Here is an 18,392-nt window from a genome sequence, read left to right on the forward strand (position 1 = left end):
AGAGATTATATGTAAATGTACAACCTGAAACATGTCTTTTTTCAGTCAACACCTTTCATGAACTTAAAGCAACTGGTATAAAATTCTCAATGCATATGAGATCTAGAGATTGAGCAGCCCATTCCTGTTAACTGCCTTAACTTGCAAAACTGAATCTGCCAAAGCTTATTTTTTAAATTTCACTGTTGGCCTCTAAAATGGCATCAGCACATGAGGAAAGTGAAAGTTTCTTGATAAGGAAATGAGCAGGATTCTCATATCTTGGAGCAACAGGAACTTGCACAGCCCTGAATACTCCCTCCTTTCCTCCACCATTTCAATCCTCAGCACTGGAAAATGCTCAGAACTGTTCATTAACCAAAGGATATCAGCTGCTGTCTCTAAACTATCAAAAATCTCTTGACTAATGTACAGGCTACTGCTAGGAAAAAAGAAAGGAAAAGTGTTTTCACCATTATCCAATATGAGGACTTACTTTCTATAAGCAGTTTTTACATTGTAGGAAGCAGCTGAGTTCAAAATAGGAATGCCAAGGTCCATATAAATTTGCTTCCATACAGCACCACTCTCAATCTTTGGGGGGAAAAAAAAAGAAAAAAGGAAATTTACAGGTTTTGTTTAGCAAGAACATTAAAGAATGATATCTAACAGACCCACAAGCAAAAGACTTTTATAACCATTGAACAGTCTGGGCTGGAAGGGAACTTGAAGCTCATCCAGTGCCACCCACTGCCATGGGCAGGGACACCTTCCACTATCCCAGGTTGCTCCAAGCCCCATCCAAGCTGGCCTGGAACCCTGCCAGGGATGGGGCAGCCACAGCTTCCCTGGACAACCATTTATAGATATGAGTGAACAGACATATTTAGTTCAGGGAACATCCAACACTTACATTGTCACACCCACCCTGCTGATAAACCAGTCTAAAAAGTTTGAAGAGATTAAGGTCCTTGTAGCCCAGAACTGGTGGTTTATTGATAGGAGTACCTGAACAAAACAAAACAGAAACAAGTTACCCCAAGGAACAGCAAGTTGCCTCTTCCATTCCTTTAGCACACATTTGATTACAAGTATCTTTCTGCATTTTAAAAACTGAATTAGCTTAAGGTATGTCCCAAGTCAGTAGTTTCCAATCACCAGTTAAGGCACCACCCTCTTTTGAATGCACCATTACCTCTGGGTGGTTTATCAGCCACCCAGGTTTATTAACAACCCCCATCCACCTGGCTGCATCCACCCACTGCTCCTCTCATGAGCAGGGAGGACAGCCAGAACTGCAGGAAGCTCCAGAGAACACCTGAGGAATGTGGGAATAGGGCAACGTGTGAAGAGATGAACTCAAAACATTATGGGCTGAAAGGAACAAGGAAGAAGCAGAGAGACATTGGATTAGGAAGAGAAACTCAGGCAAATTGTCAGAATGTGGAAAAGCACAAGACCCTAACTGGACATGAATATTTGGGACAGTTCCAGGGAAAAAGAAAGAACTCCAATCAGCTGAGTGGCAGTGACATAAAGAACAGTAATTATTTGCAAAAGGAGAAACCAAAAGTGACTTAGGGCAAGTGGCTGCATATGTAGACAATAATCCTCCCAGCAAGGAAGAATATCAAACCTCTTCCCTGCTGCTTCGTTATCTTCCTTTATCTTCATGCAATTATATTTGGAGTCATTAAAATAATTTTATAAGACTTTGGGAATACTGTCATGATTCCAAGAATCAAAACATTTATACTGAGAGAACAGAATGTAGAACTAATCTGGTGGGAAGAGAAATCTTTATATAAGGACAGAGAAGAAAAATAAAAAGCAAACAGGCAGGGGAAAAGTCCCAGTCCTGAAGAAGTCCTGCACATTGCTGAATCCTCATACTGGCTTAAAGAACATGTCATGGACTGAGTCTTCAAATTCAGCATACAAATGCTTTCTTCTTTTGCCTTCACAAGATCCTGACATCCCTACTTGTTCTGTAGTCTATGAATGTTTAAGAAAGAGAATGAGAAAGGAGGAAAACAGGAAAGAGAGAAGAAGCAGGCTACGTCCAAGGAAAATTGTGGATTAGCCCAGCAGCAGAGTGATTTCTTTTTTCCCCCCCCCAACTTAGCCTTTTATTCCCCTAAGGCAGGTTATTCTCCAGAAACACTGGTTATATACACAGGAGGCCTCAAAATTACATTGGATGAGCTCCAGAACACTTTGCTATAATATATGCTCAATTCCTAAACCTGTGATAAGAACTGGCAATATTGAACAGCTTTTGAACTGTTCTTTTGTGATTCTGTGGGCTAGAACACATCTCATTAGAAGGGATACAGACCCTCTTTTACAAAGGCAGCTTGATTTCCCCATTAATTTTAACAACCTCCCTCAAAAAAAGAAAGGGGGAAATATTCGGACTCTACAAGCACTTCATGTTTTAACCTTAGCTCTCTGGTTACTTCAAATTCAAATACATCAACATTTTCTGTACTCTATGCTGTTATGGAAATATCATTCATGTAACTGCTGTCAAGAGAAAAGAAAGATTAAAAAAAAAGGAAAAGGGCATCTCTAATCAATCTACCTCCATACCAAGGCTACTGCAGGATGAACACAGGATTGAAATGGTGACTTCATGAGTAAAATGAGTAAAACCAATATACTCTAAAAGACAAAACTATCTGCAGGCTTGAATATGTTTTTTTAAAAGAGGCATAAAACCTTCCATTTTAGTGTCAGTCTCATCACAACTGCAAATGCCTTATGCAACAGCAGCTCTCCCAAGCAGCAGGTACATCCTGCTCCCTATGCAGAGCACATGCACTTCTGATATAGGTCTGAAGCCAAGACTTCAACTATTCTAATTTATTAAGCCTCACTTAATTCTGTAAAGACAGACGTTTAAAATACACTATTTTATTTTTCTAGCTACAGGATAAAATAGAATCTTTTATGTTGTCTCTTCAGGTATCACTGCTCCATTTGTGCATGGTAAGAACAGTTCTGCACAGATATTTGGGGATGGCAAATCTCCTTTTTCTGCTGGTTTGACTTCACCATCCATGAACAGACTCCACAGCTTCCAGCCTGGGATTAACAGCAGCAGAGCTCTCAGCCATGGCTGTCAAAACCAGAAATCAACTGAGGGCTTATTTAACGGGCTGTGAACATTAAGAACGTCTTTGTGAAAGAGAAACAAAACCAAAACACCTCAGGGAGGATTTGAGTTCCCTTTGAGTGCTGTGCCATTAAAGAAGTGGACTGGAGATTAAAAAAAAAAGGAAGAAAATTCAGCCTTACCTCTGTCTTCCATAAACTTGTAAAGCTGTTGGAGGAAGTTGTCCCTCTCTTCAGGATCAAGCTCTTCCTCAGGCTGTGAAAATAAATGCAGTCATAAATGAAAACAGCAAATATGCAAAGTAACCATCTATTTGTACAAAAGCCTAAGAGCAAGAACTAAACCCAAACCACTTCCCATTTGGCCCTGAACCTATGTAATGGTGAAATATGCAGAAAACAAAATTTACTCAGAAAGACTGAAGTGGTACCTCAGGAGGAAAAAAGAAAATGCAGGTCAGGGAAAGCATCAGTCCATGACAGAATGAATGAGTGACCCTCAAAATGAAAACACTAATACACATAGCATACCTGCCTAACACAGAAGAGGTCTGGTATTTACAAGACTGAAAGAATTCACAGGAATTCCAGGGGGTTTTTTGGTTAGGTTCTTTTGATTTGTTTGGGGCTTTTTTGTTTAACTCATTTTCTTTATCCCAACTTCAGCTCAGGTTGCAGAATAATTTTTTCTCCAACTATACCTGGATTTGATGCTCCAGACAGTATTTATTTTGTAATTAAGTTCCAATGCTTGATTTCAGCTCATTATTTGGAAAAAACCTTTAAAGTCACTTCTATAATCTGTTATTATTTTAAGTTCCTTAGTTTTACCTTTATAACTTAAAGTCTCAAAGAGATAAACACCTATTAACTTTATGGCAAGCAATCCACAGCATGAAATAAAGATATTCTTTTATTCCAGGGAAAGTCATTAAAATAAAGTAAATTTATTGGGGCATGGAGGAGGCAGGGAAAGGAAATAATGTCCACGTATCTTCATGGAATTTTGAGATTCTAGCAGAGACCAAAAAAAAAAAGGAAACCTTTTCCCTGCAATGCTTTCTGCATGCCACTTTCTTCCTGCCAGTCTGGCAGTTTGCACAAGGCAGGCTGCAGCTGTCTTGAAGGAAAGATGTACAGTACGTGTCAAAAAATCTTATCATTACATTATTAAAAATAACAGGAAAGTGACAAGCAGTTCCAGAAGGAAACCAGAACAACAATTTAGATTTCAGTCATCTCTGCATTCTGTAAACTTTAAGCTTCAAGGCAGGGAGATAGGCAGGGAAATGGGGATGTACATGCTAGTGGCTTGCTAACCAGAAAGCAATCTGCTCAGCATCAGAATGAATCCCAGCCCTGCCTGCTTCACCAAATTCCGAGCTTCTAAACCCAACAGGGCTCAGCTACAATCAGGCAGAGACAATATCTGTGTCTTACTTTACTAATTTTTCTTGGGGAATAATTGGAGGAAATTAAGTGTGTAATCACAACACTGTACAGCATCAGTTACCATTTGCTCAGCACATTATGGGGATTATATAAGGAGAAACAGTTATCTATAGAATTAGCATGCTCTTCCAGGTTATCAAGTGAAGTATTGCTATAGAAACCACAGCTTTTTTCTTGCTATCTAGACTGCAAAATAACTTCAAGATCGAGAAATTTCTACCATTTACTGTCATGTTTAGTGACTATAGGCAGTTCGGCTCAAACTGTGCAAATTAAACATATCTAAGTAACAGTAAACATTCAGAAATACTTCTGAATAGTTAAATTAAAGCCATTTCTTCTGTGTGGGCACAATGCCAAACCAGAACTGTGGGTCAGAACAGCAGACATGTAGGTTAGAAATACCAATCTTTCAGCCAGAATTTAACTCTTCCACTGAGTACTTTCAGCTGAAGGAAAGCAAAAAGGAAAGATGAAAAGCTTTATAGGCTTGGGGGCATAAAACCTGTCTGCAATAATCATCCACCTGTGTGAGACATCCCAAATTCTGCACCTGCTTCTCTCTGTTGATGGTGTATGAGCCCACTGACAGAGGAGTCTGAACTGTGCCTGGTACTGATGCCAGAACAGGCACCAAATCCTTTTGAGAAGTCACTTGAGTAAGACGTGAGTGACTATCACTAGAGAATAAATCATGGATCAGCTGTTCCTTTGCTTCTGGCCAAAATGAGAAAGACCAACCCTCCATGGATATGCTTATTGCAACATAAGATGTCATTTTTTTACCAGGGTTATCTGTTTGGAACTGGATGTAAAAGAATTCCCAGGACTTTCTGCTGCTGTGATTTAGAGCTGAGTTTTACTTTAAATATATCAGCCATCATAAAGTCATAGAATGGGTTGGGCTGGAATGGACTTTAAAGACCATCTAGTTCCAACTCCCCTGCCACAGGGGTTCATCTAAGCTCCTGTAAATCTGGACCCAAATCAAGGAAACACCTGAGAAATGTTGATACCATAACCTGTGATCACCATCAGGGAGCAAATGGAGAGCTGAAATTCCCAGCATTGACTTCCAGCAGGAACCAGGGTAACAGTGCTACTCTCCAAAACTCACTGCTACTATTCATGGGACATTTGTGCCCATTTTAGACTGAGCATAAATAAATTCACAGTGGTAATTGTTTAAAACCACTTACTGAAGAGAGTTCTATCTCTCAATTTCATTTTTTCCTATACAGATGTTACAAAAAGGGGAAGACTGTAGCCAAAGGTAAGTCCAAGTGAGAGGCAAAACAACATGAAAATTTTAAGCTGCAGGAGTTCAAAACTGAGACCTTTCCACTGTTCATCCAATACCCACAGCTAAATGCAACATGAGAAAAACTTTTTAGTTTCAGGATGAGAGGCTAAATTTAATTTAAATGAAAATAAATAAAAATCTCCAAGATGGCCCTTTTCTAACTAAAAGATTGAAATTTTATGCATTTGAGATTTTTTTCCTCCTTTCTGACAAGCAGGCCACATCCATTAGAGAACACTGTAAATGGTAAAACAATAAAATCAACAATGAACATTATGTTTGTATAATGGACATGGTCCTTTCCCAACTCCATTTCTTACTTCCTTCCAAGCAACACTATCAGCATTCATGTATTTTCTAAAACTCTATGCTAAGAACCATGAAGCATACAGAAAACGTGTAGAACACTTGTAACTGGTTTTGCTTCACTTGGTTTCCAGCCACCTAATTCACCATGAGTTTTGCTTCTGCCCTTAGCATGATTTTAAACAAGAATGTGGCTCTGTTATCCTGACTCATCATTTACTCTACAGAAAGATGTTAAAGCTTCTGTGGGTGCCAACCTTTAGGGCTGAGTGGGAGCACAAAGGATGAAACAGTTTCTTCTACAAAAGAAAGAATGAATCTCTACCTACAAGCACGTACACCCTGAACTCAAGCAGTACGAGGTGGAGCTACCAGGGACAGATCTTTCTTTCATGTTATAAATAGAATGACAAGACCATAAATGCTTCTGTGAAAGAAACACAGGTGAAGAGGAAGAACAGCACACACAGGATTTGGAGTTCAGAGGAGATGATCAAGACAAGCTGCCAGAATTACAGTTAATGTAATTTTGTTGCTTCAGAGTACTTCAATGCGATTTCATCACTTGCACATTTGCTTTCTAATGCCAAGCTTGAAAACTAATTAAGGAAATGACAAGAATTAAACTGATTGCAACAAGTTAAGAGATTTAAACCACGTGGAGATGAGAGTGGTCTTAAAATGTTAATTTGTACCAACAAGAACCAGAAATTCCACAAACCAACAATGACTCACTCCAGAGCTGTGCCTCAGTTTGCAACTTCTCTTGGAGTGACATTCTGAGAATGCCTGTTTGTATAAAACTGTGAGCAAGAAAGTCTTTAAAGAACATTTTTGCATGGTATGATGCAGGCTGTGCTTCACAGTAGCCAGAACTCCTACAAATGCACACATGCATGAGAAGGAGGATTTGCTAATCAATGTTTAGCTATTTTTAAAGGCTATTCTGTGCATTACACATCACAGCTGCTTAGGGGGTTTTATATATATAAATCACATAATCTTAGAATGGTTTGGATTGGAAGGGACCTGAAAAACCATCTTTGATCCATCTCCTGCCATGGGCAGGGACACCTTCCACTAGCCCAGGTTGCTCCAAGCCCCATCCAAGCTGGCCTGGAACACTGCCAGGGATGGGGCAGCCACAGCTTCTGAGGGCAGTGTGGGCCAGGGCCTCACCACCCTCACAGGAAAGAATTTCTTCCTAGTATCTAATAAACCACTTCTTTCTGAATATCACCCTTCATTAACTTTGGAATTACTGTTTTCCTGTATTTAACTTCTAGAGTCAGCTATTTCCATGTTATTTTAAAATACAAATAGGTTGCAACAGACATGGAAATTTGGTTTGATTTTATATGATCTCCCACAGTTACTTAGAGCAAAGCCTACATGGGGAACAAGAATTATCTTGAAGCAAAATGTACATATTGTAATAGTTGTTTACAAATTATTTGTAGGAATTTCAAGCCTCCTAAAACACATCATGGATTTCTCATCCTTCCCTTATGGACTTAATGCTAATAAAATATATGGTAACAACTTATCATGAGAACTGAAATCCTCGCTTATTTGCAGAATAGGAACATTGGAAAATGCCTCTGGCATCTTCCCTTTTCAAAGAGGTAAAGCAATTGTGACTGATTTTTTTGATGCCGTTGTGATGCAAGAACCTTAAAAATGTTAAATGAACGTACCCCGTTAAACATGCTACACACATACATCCTCCAGGTGTCTGTCAGAAACAAGCCATAAAGAAAATCCCTCTAAGCAAACACCTGGACGTGCTACAACTCCTCCCTCAATGAGCCATGGAGACCAGCTAGCTGGAATTTTTTTCTGAAGAAATTCCTTGCCTTTACTCTGGTCTTAAGTGAATGTATCTGTTAAGAATGTATACTGAAAAGATATTTCAAATAACTGCATGTTAAGATCTTCATTCTAATGGAATCAAAATGGCTCACAGGGAGAGTGAGAGTCAAAACCAAATGTTGTTTACACATCCCCTTGTAAAACAGGGAGTATTTGAATATTTAAGCTTGAGAAACAAACGTGATGGATTGCAATGGATTCCACAGCTTCTCCTACCAGCACATTTACCTGTCTGGAATCCTTTGCTTCACTACCTTATGTTTAGATTAGATTCTTCTTTCTTCTTCCCTGACAAAAGAACTTAAATACAAGCAAATACAGTACTAGATACAACCTGTTTTGAATAAAAATCAGGTAATGTTCCAAAAGCTTTTATTTCTATGTGGAGATACTGGAGTTAAGATTTTCTCTTTCCTTTTAGCTGCAGTGCATTGACTGCCAAATATACCCTCCAAACACAGTTAATTATCTTATTCTGACATGTTGAAGACTGGGTAAGAACCAAAAGCAATATCCAGATTTTTATCTGGATTCAAGCTAACTGAGTGATTCTTGCAATTTTCCTTCGATAAAGAATTTTTTTGTATAATACCTCTGGAGTTTTTCACTTTTTATGAAATGCGTTATTAAAACCTTAATTGTTAACAGAAAATAATCCTGAGTTGCACCATGTATTACCAAAATTTCAACAATTTGAACATGCTGAGTAGCTCTGTGTAATGCAATCCCTATTAAGAGTCCATGACAAGCAATTTCCACATTGTCCTCCTTCCCAGTCAACTCTGGACCACACAAGTCACTCACCACGGATGAGGAGGTGGAAGCACCAAGCCAACACTAAATTTGTTCCCCCTCCTTGGCTTACAAAAGCCATGTAAAGCCTGGAAACCTGGTAGTACCAATTCTACCACCTCTTAAAGATGGCATAAAAGGCAACACAGTTAGGAAGACAGTTTCTGTCAAAACAAAGTTGCAGATTTTTAACCCAGCCACTGGAAAAATGGCAGGATCTAATGTCACCAGCTACAGCAGATCTCTCTGCTCCCTTATCATTATAAAAGATCCTACTTCAGAAAAATAGGATCCTTTCCATTCCAGAATTAGACTTTTCTGACTGACTTTATCCTGTGATTACATATTAAGTAGGTCTGTGTCCATTTGATTATTTAATGATGGCCTATCATGGCTGGGCAGCAGCTGGACAGGCCCTGACAGCAAAGCTGCTGTGCATATCAAAAGATGGGAATGGGGGCAAATAAAAAGGTGTTTTTAATAATCTCGCTCCCATCTCTAATAATATAACCAATTACGGTTCTAAAACAAAAATTCCACTGAGAATATTCTGGGAGAGGATGGACAGAAGCTATTTTTGACCTTGATTAATAAAAGGAAGCACTCTAGAAAATGTAAAATTTCAGTAATTCAACATCTGTATTCCAATACAGGCAAAACCCCTCCAATCATTCACTTGTCGATTCTCTCTGCAGCCAGTATTACTGCCTCTCTAGGGGAAAAGAAAACAGGAATTCCTTAAATTCCCTAAATGTTGTCTATTGCAATATCTAGCATGGCCCACAATTAAAAATATGTATTCTAACAGATGAATCAGGAATTTGATTTAATGGGCAATCATGACAGTTCTGCTCTAACATTATCTAAAAAGATTCATATCTACCCTCTGCTACACAGCTTCAGCATGAAGATGCTCACCTTACATGCCTACTTGTCACCTGGAAATAATGGATTCCACAGCTTCTCCTATCAGCACATCCACCTGTCTGGAATCCTTTGCTTCACTATTTTACATTAACAACATTCTTTAAAAATAAATCTCTATTTCTTTTACAGGAATGCCTTTTTTTATTTTTTTTTTAAACCACCAAGCTTCCCCCTCCCCCTTCTTTGTTTGAAACACACAGCATTTTATGCAATAGGCATAAAAAACGATAATAAAAATGGATATTAGAAAACTAGTACGGCAATCCTTGATTTTCAGTGACTGATACTCTGCAATTTTGATCAGTGTTAATACAGACAGAGCAATACAGACTGCAACAGTTCACACCCTGCAAAATGTGGCCTATTCAGTCTTTTTCACTGCAAACAGAGGGGAAAAAACCCAGAGGATTTTACATTTCTGCACACATTTATCTCAGATTTATCTTATCATACCATTATTCCCATACAGACATCTACCCCCATTTTCCAAAACACTGATATCAAAGCATAAAATTCACACCTAAAAATAGATTCTTATTGTCTTTTTTTTTTTTTTTTTTTACCTGGAAAGATCTTCCCTGGCTGCAAGCTCCACCAGACAGTTCCCAGATCAGAAACCCAAGTCAAACCCCCATCCCCAACCACCACGCTCACATCACCGATTAAAGCACACGATCCTTACCTAGGAGCTGCATTCTTTCAAACGTAAAATGGTTTTACTTCCTTTCTATCTAATCTGCCCACTGCCTGGACATATTTTCAGCCTGACTTCCAAATATTCGCTCGCGCTCGCTCTCTCCCCGCGCGGCGGCCGCAGTTAACCGGCATTACTTACATTCTCTTTCGCACACACACCAAACAATTAATAAAACGAAATAGTAATACTAAGGAGAAAGCGAGGCATTAGATGAAAGGCAGAGGGAAGGGCCAGCCCATCTCCGAGCCCCCGGCCAGCCCCGGCTCCCGCGGCCGCTCCCCGCGCCTGCGCCGCGCCCGCTCCCGGTTGCCCTGGGAACGCCGAGGCCGCCGCCAAGCGCCATCGGCCATTCCGGGTGGGAAGGGAAGGGAAGGGAAGGGAAGGGGAAAGGGAAGCGGCGTTTGACCTTCCTCCCAGCACACAGACCGCACTTGGGGTTTTACGGTTTGTGTTTTCACGGTGTATTGTGAGAATGGCGCGGTGGGAAAACCAAAAAATCCCGCAGTGCCTCCCTTCCCCCCCCTTCCCCCCACCTCCGCCCATGCTTCTAAATCCAACATCCAGGTTACAACCAGGGAGCAGAAATAGAAGGGAATTCTGTAACGACAGTTTTGATGGCACGAAGAAACTGGCTAACTTTATGGAAAAGGAGCCACTTAAAATATTCCAATGCAGAAAAAGCATTTTACTGTTCATATGAGAATCATGGAATCACATTCCATGATTTGGGTTGAAAGGGACCTTAAATATCATCCAGTTCTAATTCCCAGCATGGAGACACCTTCCACTAGACCAGGGCACTCCACACCCCATCCAACCTGGCCTGGAACAATTCCAGGGATGGGGCAGCCACAGCTTCTCCGGGCAACCTGTGCCAGGGCCTCAGCACCCTCACAGGGAACAATTTATTCCCGATGTCTAACCTAAATCTCTCCTCTCTCAGTTTAAAACCATTTCCCCTTGTCTTATCACTCTGTGTCTCTGTTCAAAGTCCCTCTCCAGCTCTCTTGGAGCCCCTTTAGGCACTGGAAGGGACTCTCAGGTCTCTCCCAGAGCGTTCTGCTCTCCAGATGAACACCCCCAGCTCTCCCAACCCGGCTCCAGCCCTCGGAGCAACTCCCAACAGGTCTCTCCTGTGCTGAGGACCCCAGAGCTGTACAAAAAGCTCCAGTGGGGTCTCACGAGAGCAGAGTAAAGGGGAGAATCCTCTCTTTGATGCAGCCCAGGACGTGTTTGGCTTTCTGAGCTGCGAGTGCTCATTGCTGGCTCATGTCCAGCCTTTTAACCATGAGAACTCCAAGCGCTTCTCCACAGGGCTGCTCTCCATGAATTCCCCTCCCAATCTGTACATGCCCCAACATGTTAGACAAAAAGTCCATCCACCACATCATTCTGTGATTCCCAACTTAACACACAAGAAGGTCAGTCCTGTACTGCTCTAAACACCATTTACTGCCCTGTGAATTAGCTCATAGTTTCAGTCAACCTCCTGCTTTTGAAATTTTTGTCTTTTTTTTTTTTCAAATCACACTGTTTTCAGAAACAAGTTTCTTTTTATATAACCTACACAACAAAGAAAAATACAAAAGAAAAATACAAAGATTCTGCATTGAAGGTGGAACTACTACTATTAGGGCTCAACATAAGTTTTTTGGTTTTGCCTTTTCTTTTGACCCAGAACTTTTCACTCTTCTCTGCCTTGAATTCCTAGTTTCTGAGATTTGTCTCCAGATTCTTCACTGGGTAACAGGAGACAAGTTGCCACTGCTCACAAATCCCAATAAACACAACTGTAGCAGAGAGAAGATGAACAGGTCTGAAAAGACACTGAAGTGAGCTAAGTCTGAGAATAATATATTGGAAAGTGCAGGATTTTCAGGCAAGCAAGTTATTAAATTATCCATAAAAAAAAATGACAAATTGTCCAGACTCACCGCTACTTCTTCAGTTTTCTCTTCTCTTTTTTGTTCCTCTTCATCAGTTTCTGCAGCAGCTCCATCCTCCTCATCACTGCTGGAGGACTCCAGAATTTCACTGATGTCCATTTTCCAGTTCCGAGGAACACCCCTGGTGCTGAGAAACGTGGTTGCCTCCTGTAGCCCTGCAGAAGAAAGGGCCCTGGCTTTACCTCATCTGCAGCATTCACAGTCACAAAGCAGTTTTTATTTCCTTTTCACCTTCTTGTAAATCACAACACCAACTTAAATGCAATGAATCCATCACCAAAGGCTTACTTTGCTCTTTCCAAAATATCATCGTGTCTTAGATTGAAAAAAAAAATAAAGAAAACAAACCAGTGCCTAGAGAGAGGTGACATTAATGTTTGGAACAGAGGAAAAACACATTAGTGAGCAAAGGAGTGATGGGACAGGCACAAATCACACATGTACAATTGAAATACCTCAAATTCTTTTCCTTGAAGAGGTGCTCTAAGGGTGGAAAACAACAAAGCAAAACAAACCCAGATAACCCCCAAATCTGCCCGTCAGTCACAATAAAAGACTTTAATAAAGGAGCCAGAAAAACACCCAAAAGAAGAACATACTGCAATGAACTGTTCAGTGTTACTGGAGAAGAAAAGGCACAGTTTTTAACACTGCTGACAGAAAATCCTCCAGACATTGGTCTCAACTCCTGGGTTTTTTTTTGAAACCATTAGTACCTTTGGTTCCAAAATATTCCCTTGTAGCAAGGAACGTCACAACCCAATTATGTTCTGCACACAAAGGGGAAAAAAGTCTCTTTCTTCAATTTATCTCAAACCTGGCATCTGCTATTTTTTTTTTGCTGTTCTAAAGTTCTTGTACTGTGAAACAGCTATTAAGAACAAAGTAGAAGAGAAATCATTTAATATTAGACATATCAATCAAAACTACCTCAAGCTTTCATTTGAAGCATTTTAAATCTTGACTTGTTAAGGAGCTGCTCCACACCTTTACTCAAACCAGATACTGTTGTTGTTGACTGGGGACTTTTTTGTTGCTGGGTGGCATTTTTTACTCTGATTTTTAATAAATAAAATCTAAGCATTTCTCTTTAACACATTTCATGTTTTGATGGATTGTGGTATCCATGTCATCCATCCATTCATCCATCCATCAAATTCTAGAATTGTATTTTTAAATTAAATATTAATCACAGACTGTTGTTGTTATGAAGTTTACACCTTGCTGTCTGAGTATCTTTAATGTAAATAGTGTTTTGAGCAATAGCACAAAATTTTAGCATTAGGAGAGGTAACTATATATTCCATTGCTTATTCCAGTCCTCACTGACATTTCAAACAGACCACCCTGAAAATATTCCATTCATTTTCCACAAATTTGGACTGGATCAAAGTAATAAAAATCAAATAAAGAAGATTTCTACTAGGTGGTATTTTAATAAGGCAGCACCTATATCTGAAGTTTCTCTAATTTATCCCATTTAAAAAGGTTTGCAAAATATCCAAGAGCAATTATCAGAAATCAACAAGTCATCATTTTTCTGCAAATGGTAAAGAAGCTTTGTATGAAGTTACTTCTTTTAAACACCTTGAACTGATTCTAGCTTACCTTTTCTAGGAGAGGACTCTGATTTTGGTAAGTTTTGAAGATCTAGTTCCTTAATGTCTTTTCTTGCTATTGAGTAACTGTAAAGAATAAGGTTTTGTTATTATTTTTACATCACAGAAAAGCCAACATTTGACATAGAAAACCAGGAATTCCTAAAATTTTCAAGTTTTAGTGTTCATTTGCAAGACCCTTCCTAACAACTAATTGCATAAGGCACCTGTTATTGTAGGTCCTAATACAAGAGTAAGATACCCAGGGTAAGTTTCCAACCTGTCTTTGAAATTCAGGCATTAAAGTATCCTTCAATAATAAAGAAAAAAATTGTAAATGTTCTTTATTTTAAATGCTTATCTGCACAAATTTGCAAAGGTAAAACACATAGGTAAAAATTATTTTCTGAACTGAAAATATTCACAAGAATCAACAGCTGCTCTCCAAAACAAGGATCTAGCTAAGAGGACAGAAGCAAGTCCTCTATTTTCAAAATGCCTTTTTACTAGTACAGAACAACAGTGAAGCCAATTCACAGATTTGCATTGATAGACAGTTGATTCTAATTTTTAAATTACAGAAGTGTTCTCACAGCAAAACATATGGAGGTTGCTCTGTTCCAAAGTCATACTGGATATCCAGTCACTGAGTTACAAGAGAAATCCTAACCAAATTGCAGGGAAAGCCTTACAAGTGAGTTAGCCTAATACTTTTTTTCTTTTTTCCTTCTTCTTTTATTATTTCAGGAAATCTGGAGTAAAACCTCAGGAATCAGAGGCTGCCATTTTCTGAAGATAAAGCTACCATGCTATGGGGGGGGCAAAAAAAACCCAAAAGTGAAACAGAACAGATCTAGATGTTTTACCACTAACATTCAACCTTCAGTATAGAAGGAGCCAGGCTTATCCAGAAGGTTGATGATAGAGGCCTACATTAAGAGGCCAAAATGAACTAAGTCTTGCAACCTACTCAAAATCATGGCTATCAAAAATCAAAAACTGCTCACTTTGAAAGAAAGTAAAGAGGGCAACCACTGGCCTTTGGCAAGGAAGTTTTTAGTTACAACACATTGACACAGATGCAGTGCAAGTACAATGAAGAGAAAAAAATGGGAGCAGCCATTAAAAAAACCCCAAAAACCAGTCTTCATGCTCTTATGAATATATTATTCCCTAAGTAAGATACACAACTCCATCTCTCCCTCCTCTCTCTCCCTTTTGGAGTGGAGGATGGACTAACAGGACCTTTCTTTCTTTTTGCAGGAATATTATTCAGATTCTGTAAACATTTTAATTAACAAGTCTCTTAAAAATCTCTTTTCTATTAAAAAGTAGATTAAACCCTTATAAACTATCTAAACAGCTATGGACATCTGGGCACTGGAGGTAATGAGACAGATAGCCACACTACTACAACAGACACCCATAAAGAGGGTATTTTAAGGCAGTAAGGGAAATAATTAAAACCAAAACTCACACTTTAAAGGACAGAAATGATTTAAAGTGTAAACACCTTGGATGTTTTCGCCTTTTCAAGTTGTTGATATTTTAAATGAAGAAGCACCAGAAACTTTCTTGATTCAATGAATTCTTATTGTTACACATAATGGAAAGAAGGGCAAGGAAGCACAGAAGGAGTCAGCTGGAAATAGATTGTGAATGCCAAATGTGTCCATCCAGCATTACAGAAAACTGTACCTTTTCCTCTTGGAAGAAATAATGTCTTCAGGAGCAGTATGTGATTAGTTTCCCAATTCCCTCCCACAGACCTCTAATCAAAGTGAGCTATCACTTACAATTTGGAGTCTGCAAAGGATCGAACCAAACACTGGTCCTTTTTCACGGTGACGTCGTCATTGCAGCTCGGTGACACAACCTGAAAATTCAAATAAAACATTCCTTTATCAAAAACCCCCCCCAAAAAAGCTGATCTTGAAAGGAAAGAAATATAGACTGCAGGAAAACAGCTGCTTTCTGTTTCTTCTATTATATTTCCAGTATTGGGTAAACAAACCTACTTCAATTTATACTACTACAGCCAACAGCAACAAATTTCAAGAAGCAATTTACCCCAAACTATTGACTTGTTATGTACAAGCCAAAAGTTTAAAATTTCATTTATAAACTCAAAACTAATCTACTGAGGTCACATCACAGGACCCTGTTCCTTCACTCTGTTTTTTTTATTCTTGTTCACACATTTTAAAAGCATCTATTTAAAAAGTTACAAACCCATTTATTTTATACCAGTTTCCCATTTTTGGCATTTAAACTGAGACATAAGTTGGTTTTTTGGTTTGTTTATTGAGGTGTGGATAACATAAACCACTCTGAAATCCTTCCACACATCCTTCCACAATGGTTTCATCTCTAGGTCTAAAAAAAGCGATAAAAATGCATTTGCAGTATTTGTATTACCACTAACAGAACAAGTTTGTTTTGCTCTAGATCATATATGAGCAGAAAATGTTAAATGCAAATATATGACCTCCAGGAACTTAATCCACCAGTTAAGTACAATGTTAGCAAAAATCTGTCATTAATAAAGAGAACTACAACCAGAACATGTACAATACCACATTTTAAATTGAGGTATACACAGGTGGATAAGGCAGTGTCAATTATTCACCCTGCATTACACCATGTCTGAAAATACCAAAAAGTTTTCTACAGAATTCAACTTTTAATAGGCACATGTCAACTTTTCTATGTGTATCAATGAGATGCAAAGTGTCTACCTTACAGTACAAGTCTACTTGGACTTATTTAATGTATATTTATTATCAGCAATGGCAATGAACACCTTTATCATTTAGTGACAGTCAAATACAAATAACCACCAACATCTGCTTCTAGAGTAACTGACCACTGGTGCAAATGCAAGCATCAAAGAAAGAGTACTTCATAAAACTGGAAGTCTAGGGGAAAAGACAACTACATTTAAAAAAGAATTAAAATCCCACTGCAATTAAATTCATAGATCTAGATCCTCTTAAGTGCTTGGCAGCGCAAGTCCTAACATATTTTATTTTTAGAAGAAAAGTATCATTACACACTGATCATTTTGTAAGCAGTTCTAAAGCACTTTAACACCATGAAACAGTAACTTACACATAAATGTTAATCTCTGCTTTCCTACTCTTCATAGATACTGCAAAACACTTGTATTTTTAGCAATGGGAGTAGAGCTTAGCCTGACTACATTCACAGCTTTGCTGTAAAAGGAACTCACCAAAGCTGGGTACCAGTCTGCCTTCTCTGAATTACAAGTCACACTCACAACCTTGCCAAGCAATTCATCATTGAGACGCCTTTTATCTTCATCCTCTTCTTCACTACTTTCTTCTTCCTTTTCATCTTCAGTACTAAATTATCAAAATGTACAATATTTTAAAGTTTATGTCTTAAGTTACTACTTGAATGCACAACCAGATTACAAGCAGATTTTTCTTTCTATTTTGCAAAGTTTCAAAAAGAAAGTTAGAATTTTAAGAGCTGAAATTGCCTGAAATACACTTAAATACTAAGTGCACTTTGTAAGAGGGATTTAGTAGAAATTCTTTCCAAGTAGTAGTATTTTACAACAGCATCATGTTAGAATTGCAGACATGACTCAGGTTTTGACTGTGCACAAACATGAAGCAAAGAGAAATGGTCTCTACCCCAAAAATTAAAACACACTTTTTTTTTTACTGTGCATATAGTAGTATAAAGAAGGTTTAAAAGCCTATTACGTTTCCTATTACATGAAAGAAGCATAAACGGTCTTAAGGATACTAAACCTTCAATTTTATAATATTGCTAGCATATGACCATGTCTATCAGCTTTGCACACAATTCAGGTGATAGAGCATTCAGAGTATTGCAACTTCAATGGGACTGCCTCAGGTTTAGCAAAGGGCACTAAATGAAAAACAGAACACTGTCAAAACTTACACAGGAAGAGAAGATCTTCTCCCTCTATTAGATTTCTTCCCAATAACTGGAGTTCCAAAGTGCTCTGGATTGGTTAGTGGCAGTTGATCAAGTGTCTACATGGAAAAGGGGGAAACAACATTGGTTTGCAACATCTTATTATAAAAGAAGATATTAATGAACTACTTAGTTTTAATTCCATGTCCACCACTGTCTTACCTCACTTTCTGCAAAGTGCCTTTCTCCCTTCAAGCATAATGAAGTTCGTCTCAAGGTCCTTTCATCACCATCATCAAAAACTAGGATGAAGCCAAGAAAACACATCAGCACAAACTGATCAGATCCCAATCCCAAGTCTACTGTTTATCTCACCATCAAGAACATTCTCTAAAACATGACTTTCAAGCCTCTATTCACTCATTCTTTTAGCTCACAAGCAAAAGGAAAGTCAGGATTCAGTCCGCAAATAGATTTTCACACAGAGATTC

General features: G+C 38.7%; 1 protein-coding gene across 9 annotated transcripts in view; it reads right to left on the minus strand.

Annotated features, from left to right (window-relative positions):
* The window catches only part of ARID4A (AT-rich interaction domain 4A), a 53,266-nt gene that overhangs the window by 20,088 nt on the left and 14,786 nt on the right, over positions 1-18,392 (minus strand). For all 9 annotated transcript variants that reach the window (XR_011151509.1, XR_011151513.1, XR_011151511.1 and 6 more), the window contains 9 exons: positions 18,124-18,203; positions 17,926-18,020; positions 17,222-17,354; positions 15,786-15,865; positions 14,000-14,076; positions 12,380-12,546; positions 3,280-3,352; positions 893-987; positions 476-573 (listed from right to left, as the gene is read on the minus strand). Coding sequence is in view for 3 of the 9 variants with exons in the window: in XM_069018541.1 (XP_068874642.1) it covers positions 476-573; positions 893-987; positions 3,280-3,352; positions 12,380-12,546; positions 14,000-14,076; positions 15,786-15,865; positions 17,222-17,354; positions 17,926-18,020; positions 18,124-18,203 (898 nt within the window). In the remaining 6 variants the exon portion in view is untranslated. The remainder of the gene's footprint in view (positions 1-475; positions 574-892; positions 988-3,279; positions 3,353-12,379; positions 12,547-13,999; positions 14,077-15,785; positions 15,866-17,221; positions 17,355-17,925; positions 18,021-18,123; positions 18,204-18,392) is intronic.

Source organism: Aphelocoma coerulescens, chromosome 5, assembly GCF_041296385.1.
Source record: "Aphelocoma coerulescens isolate FSJ_1873_10779 chromosome 5, UR_Acoe_1.0, whole genome shotgun sequence".
Classification (NCBI taxonomy): domain Eukaryota; kingdom Metazoa; phylum Chordata; class Aves; order Passeriformes; family Corvidae; genus Aphelocoma; species Aphelocoma coerulescens.